At 46.3% G+C, this 12,252-nt stretch overlaps 2 protein-coding genes across 2 annotated transcripts in view; both read left to right on the top strand.

The window, feature by feature from the left end:
• LOC309564374 (uncharacterized protein) overlaps positions 1-12,252 on the top strand; it is a 350,413-nt gene that overhangs the window by 62,635 nt on the left and 275,526 nt on the right. The gene's annotated exons all lie outside the window — the stretch shown is intronic.
• On the top strand, positions 6,596-8,572 carry LOC309562974 (uncharacterized protein; the record flags this gene model as incomplete). The annotated part of the gene is made up of 2 exons (XM_082267300.1): positions 6,596-7,498; positions 8,135-8,572. 2 exons carry the CDS (start codon positions 6,596-6,598, stop codon positions 8,570-8,572), a joined length of 1,341 nt encoding a protein of 446 aa, XP_082123426.1.

Here is a 12,252-nt window from a genome sequence, read left to right on the forward strand (position 1 = left end):
AAAGGGAGGGGTAAACCTTCCAGAGCTGAATTGGTTAAACCTGTTTCCATGGCTACAATGAGCCCCGACACCCCCAACATAACACTTAAAGGGATAAGACCTATTCTTCCAGTTTCCTTTTTTTTTTTTTTTGTAATGCTCTCCCTTCTCGGAAGTGGCATATCACATCTTAGTCCGGCCCTATGCGTTTCGTCAGCAAACGTCTGACATCATCAGGGTCATGTGTGACATATCCAGTAACGCAGTGCCGTATCGCAAAAAACGACATTGTCATGAAAGGGGAGGGGTAAACCTTCCAGAGCTGAAGTAGTTAAACCTGTTCCCATGGTCACAATGAGCCCCAACACCACCACATAACATTTAAAGGGATAAGACCAATTCTTCCAGTTCCCTTTCTTTTTTTGTAATGCTCTCCCTTCTCGGGAGTGGCATATCACATCTTAGTCCGGCCCTATGCGTTTCGTCAGCAAACGTCTGACGTCATCAGGGGTCATATGTGACGTATCCAGTAACGCAGTGCCGTATCGCAAAAAACGACGTGGTCATGAAAGGGGAGGGGTAAACCTTCCAGAGCTGAAGTGGTTAAACCTGTTCCCATTGCTACAATGACCCCCAACACTACCAACATAACACTTAAGGGATAAAACCAATTCTTCCAGTTCCCTTTTTTTTGTAATGCTCTCCCTTCTCGGAAGTGGCATATCACATCTTAGTCCGCCCTATGCGTTTCGTCAGCAAACGTCTGACGTCATCAGGGGTCATGTGTGACGGGTCCTTAAGTGGTTAAAGTAACGCAGTGCCGTATATCACAAAAAATGGCGTGGTCGTGAAGAGGGAGTTCAACCTTCCAGAGCTGAAGTGGTTAAACCTGTTTCCATGGCTACAATGAGCCCCAACACCCCCAACATAACACTTAAAGGGATAAGACCTATTCTTCCAGTTCCCTTTTTTTTTTTTTGGAATGCTCTCCCTTCTCGGAAGTGGCATATCACATCTTAGTCCCGCCCTATGCGTTTCGTCAGCAAACGTCTGACGTCATCAGAGGTCATGTGTGACGGGTCCAGTAACGCAGTGCCATATCGCAAAAGAATTGCGTGGTAATGAAAGGGGAGGGGTAAACCTTCCAGAGCTGAATTGGTTAAACCTGTTTCCATGGCTACAATGAGCCCCAACACCCCCAACATAACACTTAAAGGGATAAGACCTATTCTTCCAGTTCCCTTTTTTTTTTTTTGGAATGCTCTCCCTTCTCGGAAGTGGCATATCACATCTTAGTCCGGCCCTATGCGTTTCGTCAGCAAACGTCTGATGTCATCAGGGGTCATGTGTGACGTATCCAGTAACGCAATGTCGTATCGCAAAAAACAACGTGGTCATGAAAGGGAAGGGGTAAACCTTCCAGAGCTGAAGTGGTTAAACCTGTTCCCATGGCTACAATGACCCCCAACACTACCAACATAACACTTAAGGGATAAGACCAATTCTTCCAGTTCCCTTTTTTTTGTAATGCTCTCCCTTCTCGGAAGTGGCATATCACATCTTAGACAGCCCTATGCGTTTCGTCAGCAAACGTCTGACGTCATCAGGGGTCATGTGTGACGGGTCCTTAAGTGGTTAAAGTAACGCAGTGCCGTATATCACAAAAAATGGCGTGGTCGTGAAAAGGGAGTTCAACCTTCCAGAGCTGAAGTGGTTAAACCTGTTTCCATGGCTACAATGAGCCCCAACACCACCAACATAACACTTAAAGGGATAAGACCAATTCTTCCAGTTCTCTTTTTATTTGTAATGCTCTCCCTTCTCTGAAACTATTAATGTGTTAATTTTTCCTAGAAAGCTCGCCTGCAGCCTTCTAAACACACACACAGGAAGTCCCTAAGGCTGGCCATACACCATACAATTTTCTTATTCAATTTCCTTTAGATTTACCTTCAACTATGTAGTGCAAGGGCCTGCCTGATTGCATACAAATTGATAGTGTTCAGGTTTAAACTTATATTATATGGTTTTGGTAAATCTAAAGGAAAGTTGAACAAGAAAATTGTATAGTGTATGGCCAGCCTAACTGCTCCTTGTACACTTCCGGGTTCACAGCCACCGCTTCCCTAGCAACCAGGCACAGCGATAATGCCACGCCTGCTAGCCGCTGATTGGCCGCCTTCCGCGGGCTGCAATTCTCACCCATAACCAGCAGAGGGAGCGCGTACGCAGACGTCCGATGGAACGCAAACGCGGAAGTCAGGCGGAAAGAATTTGAAACGCATAATCAGGAAGTGGCTCTTGTAAATTGGGGAGTGGACCAAGTGACGGTGTTCTTCTTCTCCATTCTGACAGAACAACGGTGGTTTATTCTATCGTTTAGTCCCGCGTTGCCAAAACCGCCCCTTTCTATCGAGGCAGCTGTGCCCATAGCTATCGTGGCGACCATGCTGCGTAATCTACGCACTCGCGCTTTACGTCAGTAGCGTCCAGGCCCCCCGCGCATGCGCAGTGAGCGGGGTGAAGCCGCCGGTGGAGGGTGTAGCAGCAGGGAGAGGAGGAGGGCAGAGCGTTAGAAGGTATATGGGATTGCTGTATGGGCCAGAGATGGAGGGGCTGAGAGGCAGTGGGGGAGAGGTGAAGGAAAGGGAGGGGGAGGAGAGGCTTAAACATAGTTGTCTACAGAGCTGACACTCTAATTAGTGACAGGCTGGGTGTTAGAAATGGGGGCGGTCGGTCATCTGCTAGTCCTGGCCGCCGTTCGCCCTCCACTTTATTGGGGCGCAGTGGGCGGAGAGTTGGCTCTGTTATTGGGAGGGGAATGGCAGATATTTTCCAGCATGCCGGACAGTGTTACCGTGACAACGGGGAATCCAGGGGGCGGGGCTGCATGGGTGGGAACGCCCACCAGAAAATCTGTGAGCCGCTTCCACCTAACACGGAGCGACTGTCCGATGACCTCACCTGGGGGCGGGGTGTCCGTCTTTAACAGTCCCTTGTAATGTGGCAGCAATCGATCTCTAGCAGTCCCTCGTAACATGGCTTGAAAAAGTATTCATACCCCTTGAAATTTTCCACATTTTGTCATGTTACAACCAAAAAAGTAAATGTATTTTTAAAAAAATTGATCTCCATTCACCCCTCCTCACAATCTTAGAACTGCATTTCCTTGATTCTTACAGAGCTGTTCAACCAAAAAGGAGCCTCTGGGCAAATGTTTATCTGCATTGTTGGGGCTGGGAGATCACTATAAACAATGCTGTACAATATGTAAGTGAGGGGCAGTCTAACCTCGTAAAGACGAATCCTTTTTCTGACATTTGTTGCTTACAAGTTAAAACCAGTATTTTTTTTTGCTAGAAATTTACTTAGAAACCCCCCAAACATTATATATTTTTTTTTTAGTAGAGACCCTAGAGAATAAAATGGCGACCGCTGCAATATTTTATGTCACACTGTATTTGCGCAGAAGTCTTTCAAATGCATTTTTTTTTTTGGGGGGAAAAAAATACACTTTAACCACTTAAGCCCCGGAAGATTTTACCCCCTTCCTGACCAGGGGGTATTTTGCGATTCGGCACTGCGTGACTTTAACGGACAATTGCGCGGTCGTGCGACGCCGTACCTAAACGAAATTGGCGTCCTTTTTTTTTCCCACAAACAGAGCTTTCTTTTGGTGGTATTTGATCACCTGTGCGATTTTTTTTGATCACGCGCTATTAACAAAAAAAGAGCGTCAATTTTGCAAAAATAATATTTTTCACATTTTTTTATATGAAATTCCCCCCCAAAAAAAAAATGTAAAAATCTAAATTTTTTAACATTTTCGGCCAATTTGTTTTATGCTACCTATGTTTGGTAAAAAAAATCGCAAAAAGCGTATTTTGATTGGTTTGCGCGTTTACTAACAAAGGGAAAGATTTTTGTCATTTTTGTTGTTTTTTTTTTAACGCGTAATGGCGGCGATCTGCGATTTTTTTTTTTTGCGGTACTGCGACATTGCGGCGGACAGATCGGACCCTTGACTGACATTTGTGACACTTTTGGGGTTACCAGTGACATTACTACAGTAATCAGTGCTATACATATGCACTGTTACTGTACTAATGACACTGGCAGTGAAGGAGTTAACTTTATTTGGGAGGGAGGGGCTGTGTGTATCCCTAGGGGCGTGCTTTCTACTGTGATTGGCTGTGGCTTGAGCTGTAAGGACACTGATCAACGCATCTACATAGTAGATCCGTGTGATCAGTGTCTTTACAGCGAGGAGAATGACAGGTGGCTTGTTTACACAAGCTGCCTGACATTCTCCCTCTCCCCCGCCGATCGCCGAGTGACCGGCGGACATCGGGTCCGTCGGTCACACGCGCGGGGGGGTCCGTGACCACGCGGGAGCGCGCGCTCGCTCCCTAGACCCTCACAAGCTAGTGACGTAGCCCTACGTCACTTTGCCTGTGAGGGGCTGACCACCGACGTAGATTGGCGTTAGGCAGTCGGCAAGTGGTTAACCACTTAAGCCCCGGAGGATTTGGCTGCTCAATGACCAGGCCCTATTTTGCGATTCGGCACTGCGTGACTTCAACGGACAATTGCGCGGTCGTGCGACGCCGTACCAAAATGAAATTGACTTCCTTTTTTTCCCGAAAACAGAGCTTTCTTTTGGTGGTATTTGATCACCTGTGCGATTTTTATTTGTTGCGCTATAAACAAAAAAAGAGCGACAATTTTGAAAAAAATAACAATGTTTTTCATTTTTTTTTTATATGAAATTCTCAAAAAAAAAAAAAAATGTAAAAATCTAAATTTTTAACATTTCAGGCCGGTTTGTTTTCTGCTACATATTTTTGGTAAAAAAAATCGCAATAAGCGTATTTTGATTGGTTTGTGCAAAAGTTATTGCGTTTACTAACTACGGGAAAGATTTCTGTCATTTTTATTGTTTTTTTTTTTTTTTTTTTAACCACTTGCCGACCACCACAAGTACATATACTGCGGCGGTCAGCCCCGGCCAGGGAAAGTGAAGTACCGGTACGTCACTAGCCTGTCACTTGCTTGTGAGCGATGTCCGCCGGTCACTCGCGATCGTTCGCCGGGAAGGGAGAAAGGCAGGCGGCTGATGTAACCAAAGCCGCCTGTCATTCTCCCCTGTGTAAAAATGGAGATCAGACGGTTCTACTATGTAGGACCGTTGATCTCTGTTTTTACAGTAGTAGCCACAGCCAATCACAGTTAGAAGCACGCCCCTAGGGACACACTTAACCCCTCCCTCTCCAATACAGTTAACCCCTTCCCTGCCAGTGTCAATTTTACAGTAACAGTGCATATGTATAGCACTGATTACTGTAGTAATGTCACTGGTAACCCCAAAAGTGTCAAAAATGTCAGTCAAGGGTCCGATCTGTCCGCCGCAATGTCGCAGTCCCGCAAAAAAAATCGTAGATCGCCGCCATTACTCGTTAAAAAAAAAAACAAAAATGACAAAAATCTTTCCCTTTGTTAGTAAACGCGATAACTTTTGCGCAAACCAATCAAAATACGATTTACGACTTTTTGCGATTTTTTTTTTATTTATTTATTTTTTTACCAAACATAGGTAGCAGAAAACAAATTGGCCGAAAATGTTAAAAAATTTAGATTTTTTCCTTTTTTTGGGGGGGGGGGGGGGGGGGAATTTCATATAAAAAAATGTGAAAAATATTGTTATTTTTGCAAAATTGTCGCTCTTTTTTTGTTTATAGCGCATGATCAAAAAATCGCACAGGTGATCAAAAACCACCAAAAGAAAGCTCTGTTTGTGGGAAAAAAAGGACGTCAAATTCCTTTAGGTACAGCATCGCATGACCGCGCAATTGTCCGTTAAAGTCACGCAGTAAAAAAATCGCAAAAAAAACCCTGGTCAGGAAGGGGGTAAAATCTTCCGGGGCTTAAGTGGTTAACTAGTAATGGCGGCGATCCGCAATTTTTTTTTTTTTGCGGGACTGCGACATTGCGGCAGACAGATCGGACCCCTGACTGACATTTTTGACACTTTTGGGAGTACCAGTGACATTACTACAGTAATCAGTGCTAAAAAAATATGCACTGTTAATGTCAAAATGACACTGGCATGGAAAGGGTTAACTTTATTGGTGATCAAGGGGTTAAGTGTGCCCCTAGGGGCGTGATTCTAACTGTCAGGGGGCGTGGCTTGTGAGATCATCACAGAGACATACGATCCTACATAGCAGGATCGCATAGCCTCAGTGATGATCTAAGGGAGAATGACAGACGGCTGTGTTGACATCAGCCGTCTGTCTGTCTCCCTCTCCTGAGGGAGATCGCGAGTGGCCGGCGGACATCGGAGCCGCCGGTCACACGCGCGGGTTAGGCAGGGAACAAGTGGGGGGCGGGAGCCACTTTGTGTCGGTCTATCACATAAAATCCTAATAAAATACATTTTATGTTTTTGGTTGTGCCATGACAAAATGGGGAACATTTCAAGGGGTATGAATACTTTTTCAAGGCACTGTATTTTCCCCACTATATAGATCTTAAATATTCTATTTATAGAACCTTCCCACATTGATTTATTTTTGGTCTCATGTTCACTATTTGTCATGCGTTCTTGTATGGCAGAATGCCGTCGTGCATCGTGAAGGGCTGCAACTTCTCATGGAAGAAAAAAGACCCCAACATCACCCTTCACTCCTTCCCGGGGGACCTCACCGCCATCAAGTCTTGGCTCCTGGCCACGGCACAAGCCACAAAGCAAGAGTATGAGAACATCGACGAGCTGTGCCAGAAGATCCTGGTGGGGAAGGCGAAGGGCCTGTACCGTATGTGCTCCCAGCATTTCACCGTGGACTGCTACTACCAGAGGGGGATGCTGGTCTCTCTGAAGAAGGAAGCCTTACCGTCCATATTTCCCGACAAGGAGACCATCGAGCTGAAGGCCTTGAGACCAAAAATGTATAAACCCCGGAAGAAGAAAGTTCCTCCACCCGACTTGACACTGGGTGTGAATGGTGCCCCCAGGGTCGTCAAACTGGAACAAGATGATCCGGTTCCACTAACTAGTCCTTATTTAATTTCAGAACACGGTTACTATATCCCCCGCGGTGATCCCTATACTCAGAGACGGCCATGGAACGCAGATTGGAACAGCAGAATTTTTGAGGCTTTACCTCCACTAAAGAGGACCAGAACTCTTGGAACGAACACAGAATATTTTCCTGGCCAGAGACACAAGGCCACCTTCATGGACAAAACCATCAGCATGAGACACGAGGAGGTCCAGACAGAAAAAAGCAAAGAGGACCAGCGGCCGTGCGGATGCAAGCAGGAGTCCAGACTAGCCACCCAACTGCCCTCTGGGGTAAAAACCGCAATGTACCCGTCCAAAGCACTTCTGATGACCGCAGAGTCGCTTCCCACAAAGGACAGAATTCTTGACTTATCTCAACATCAACCATCGGGAATTGGGTCTTTTTCCATTGTCAACGGTCTTCCCAAAAGTCCAGAATCCAGAAGGTCTACAGAGGTGGTAGATGATCCGTCCAAAGCACTTCTGATGACCGCAGAGTCGCTTCCCACAAAGGACAGAATTCTTGACTTATCTCAAAATCAACCATTGGGAATTGGGTCTTTTTCCATTGTCAACGGTCTTCCCAAAAGTCCAGAATCCAAAAGGTCTACAGAGGTGGTAGATGATCCGTCCAAAGCACTTCTGATGACCGCAGAGTCGCTTCCCGCAAAGGACAGAATTCTTGACTTATCTCAACATCAACCATCGGGAATTGGGTCTTTTTCCATTGTCAACGGTCTTCCCGAAAGTCCAGAATCCAGAAGGTCTACAGAGGTGTTAGATGATCCGTCCAAAGCACTTCTGATGACCGCAGAGTCGCTTCCCACAAAGGACAAAATTCTTGACTTATCTCAACATCAACCATCGGGAATTGGGTCTTTTTCCATTGTCAACGGTCTTCCCGAAAGTCCAGAATCCAGAAGGTCTACAGAGGTGTTAGATGATCCGTCCAAAGCACTTCTGATGACCGCAGAGTCGCTTCCCACAAAGGACAGAATTCTTGACTTATCTCAACATCAACCATCGGGAATTGGGTCTTTTTCCATTGTCAACGGTCTTTCCAAAAGTCCAGAATCCAGAAGGTCTACGGAGGTGGTAGATGCTTGTGATGTAGGATGTTCCTATTCGTGGCCCACACCAAAAGAGGAGAAGCCATTAATTATCCCCATTTCATGTGATCCTAATAGAGAACATACCTCAAGACGGGTCAGAAGCTACTCCTCTGTAACGGAAGAATCTGAGGCCAACAGAGAGCAGTCTGAGAAACTTGGCATCAAGCCTGAGGACACAGTCATGGCCAGGGTGGAAATTTCAGGGACAACCAACTTGTCAGATCCCATTTCCGAAAACAAGTACATAGTTTTCGACAGCTGCCTGAATAAACTTCTCATGTACTGCCGGTGTCTTGCCGACGACAGCTGTAACGGGCGCATAGTGAAGTATAAAAAATTCTTTGTTGGGTCCAGCTTGTCCGTGAAGGCAGAGTGCTCCAATGGCCATCTGTTCCACATGTGGGACAGTCAACCATAAATGTCAAAGTTGTAGGGAATAAAGCTTTCTAGATAATTTATATAATACTGAGCTAGGGAATAAATCATCTTCTAGGAAGGGGAGGACCGGGTGGTATTGTCCAGTAGATGTGGCCATGGATGTAGTGTTCACATTCACATAATATATGAAAATTTGAGATGAACTGGGAGGAAGCAACAGCCTTTCTCAACCAGGGTTCCGTGAAAAACTTGGGTTCCTCCAGAGTTTGCTAGGGGTTCATTCAGCAGTGATGAGCTGTTCTGCCTGGTGTTGCCCATGTAGTATTGGCACCAACACCACTCACTTATTCCACTGACAACCAGTGCAAGGAAGCCCTCCATTTATTGATCACCAATATGGTCAGGACCAAAGCCTTTCCCGTCGAAGGTCCAGTGAAAACCTTGGGTTCCTCCAGAGTTTGCTAGGGGTTCATTCAGCAGTGATTGGCTGTTCTGCCTGGTGGTGCCCATGTAGTATTGGCACCAACACCACTCACTTTTTCCACTGGCCACCAGTGCAAGGAAGCCCTCCATTTATTGATCACCAATATGGTCAAGACCAAAGCCTTTCTCGTCGAAGGTCCAGCGAAAACCTTGGGTTCCTCCAGAGTTTGCTAGGGGTTCATTCAGCAGTGATGGGCTGTTCTGCCTGGTGGTGCCCATGTAGTATTGGCACCAACACCACTCACTTCCAACTGGCCACCAGCGCACGAAAACCCTCCTCTCCTTGACCACTAGTATTGTCAAGAAGCAACAGCCTTTCTCAACCAAGATTCCTTGAAAACCAGGGTTCCTCCAGAGTTTGCTAGGGGTTTATTCAGCAGTGATGGACAGTTCTCCTGCCCGGTGGTGCCCACGTAGTATTGCCACCAACACCACTCACTATTTCCAATGACCACCAGTGCCAGGAAGCTCTCCTCTCATTGACCACCAGTATGGTCAAGAAGCAACAGCCTTTCTCAACCGAGGTTCCTTAAAAACCTTGGGTTCCTCCAGAGTTTGCTAAGGGTTCATTCAGCAGTTATGGACTGTTCTCCTGCCCGGTGTTGCCCACGTAGTATTGCCACCAACACCACTCACTATTTCCAATGACCACCAGTGCCAGGAAGCTCTCCTCTCATTGACCACCAGTATGGTCAAGAAGCAACAGCCTTTCTTAACCAAGGTTCCTTAAAAACCTTGGGTTCCTCCAGAGTTTGTTAGGGGTTTATTCAGCAGTGTTGGACTGTTCTCCTGCCTGGTCGTGCCCAAATAGTATCGGCACTTACACCACCCATTCTTTCCATTGACCACCAGTGCCAGGAAGCCCTTCTGTCATTGACCACCAGTATGGTCAGGAAGCAACAGCCTTTCTCAACCAGGGTTCTGTGGAAAACTTGGGTTTCTCTGGAGTTTGCTAGGGGTTCATTCAGCAGTGATGACCTGTTCTCCTGCCTGGTGGTGCCCACGTAGTTTTGGAATCAACACCACTCATTTTTCCCACTGACCACCAGTATACTGTAACTAATGTACCATGTGCTATAATCATTTTCTCTGAGACCTGAGTATTAGTTCAAGGGTTCCTCCATGTTTCAGCATTCCCATAGCCATCACAGATAATCCCCAATGTGTCTAATATGTTTATTTCCTATAATCCTTAGCTCCATCTAGTGGTCATAATGTGGTATTTCCTGAGTGACGTATTACAGGAAAAATTAGGGGGTTTCTAGAATTGAATTGAAAAGTGATACTCGAGTCCAAATCTGGCCTTATTCCAGTGACCGACTAAACCAGCATGTTTTGGGGGGGGGCTGCGGCTCGGCCCTCTTCGAGGACTAAATGTTTTTACCCTTTTCTTTTTTACATTGTTTGAGAATTTGATTATTATAATATACTATTGCTGCTGCTGTTGTTCAGTATTATTGTTGTTGCTATTAATAATAGTTTATTGGTATTCCCAGTATTGTTACTATCATTATTGTTTTTTTAATGATTATAAGCATTTTTTTAATTTATACACTATATTGCCAAAAGTATTGGGACGCCTGCCTTTACACACACATGAACTTTATTGGCATTGGAGGAACTTCACTGGCCTGCACAGAGTCCTGACCTCAACCCGATAAAACACCTTTGGGATGAATTGGAATGCAGACTGTGAGCCAGGCCTTCTTGCCCAACAACAGTGCCTGACCTCACAAATGTGCTTCTGGAAGAATGGTCAAACATTCCCATAGACACACTCCTAAACCTTGTGGACAGCCTTCCCAGAAGAGTTGAAGCTGTTATAGCTGCAAAGGGTGGGCCAACTCAATATTGAACCCTACAGACTAAGACTGGGATGCCATTAAAGTTTATGTGTGTGTGTAAAGGCAGGCGTCCCAATACTTTTGGTAATATAGTGTATGTTGCATTTTAGCCCTGATGAAGTGCTGCAGCCCCTGAAATGCGGTATATAAACTCCAGCTGCTCCAGGTAAGCCCGATTCACAGGACTCTACTTATTCAGCATGAGGATGTCAGCCCAGATCGCATCTGCATCACACAATGAAGAAATCTGGAACGCTGCACATATATGATCTTCTGAATTAATCTTTATTTATAGCAAACTGTATCCATACAAACAGTCAGAAATCCACACAAGGGGAGAGAGAGAGATGGTAACGCGTTTCACAGTTATTTCAGTGCTTCCCCATAACCTGAAACATGTTGGATATGTAAAGAGCTTGTTATTGGAATAAACTTTTCCAATTGGACTTTTATCTGGCACCTTCCCCAAGTGTTTTATTGTTGTCTGTGTCCCCACTATAAAGATTATCTGCCAAAACAGGAAGTAGGAGGACATCCTGGAGTCCCCTTTTGACATCTGTCATTGCAATAGGTGTCCTGATTGGACCGTTTCCCTTCACTTACTGCTTGGGCAACCTTTTAGGCTTCCCAGAAACATGGGGTCACCAGTAATAACCCTCCAAAAGGTTGTCGGATTCCTGTGGTAGTGAGGCCTTTAGTTTTTGCACCACCACGGATAAAAAAAAAAAAAACGAAAAACCCAGTAAGTGAACACAAAAAAAGTGCACTTAGGGGTGTGCTTTGTCCACCTCCCGAAGGGGTAGGACCTCTACCCTGATTCCCCGGGGCGCAAGGCTCCTGACAGGGACAAAGGGTTCCAGTGGTCTGCCTAGCCAGAAGGCCTTCTAGACCGCGTTCTTCTGGGTAGCTGAAGCCGCCACTGAATACTAGGTCGAGGGGCTCTCCCAAAGAGAGACTCCCCAGGGACAGAGGAGGAAGGAACCAGAAGGCCACACATCCTCCCCCTAGACTTCAAGGCAAGGTGAGACTCCACCCGGTGCAAAAAAAAATGCACACAGGCAAACGTGAAGAACACAAAAGGGGTGTGCGAACGGTCCACCTCCGAAGAGGACGGACCCTGACCTTGATCCCCCGGGGCGCAAGACTCCCGACAGGGACTGAGGTACTCACTATGGTCTGCCTGGCCGAAACCAGGCAAACCTCATTCTCTGGAAGGACTGCCGAAACAGCCCACCCCAAGTACTAGGTGGGGCTCCCCGAAGGGCAAGTGAGGCCTTGTAGAAGGCCAACTCAGGGTCTAAGCCCCAGCCTGCTTCTTCACAGGGGCCCCCCGATGGCAGGAATGGACTTGCAGCAGACTGAAAGGTCAAGGCCCCCAGGTATGCCCAGCTGA

Source organism: Pelophylax lessonae (assembly GCF_965119305.1).
Source record: "Pelophylax lessonae genome assembly, chromosome: 9".
Taxonomy (NCBI): domain Eukaryota; kingdom Metazoa; phylum Chordata; class Amphibia; order Anura; family Ranidae; genus Pelophylax; species Pelophylax lessonae.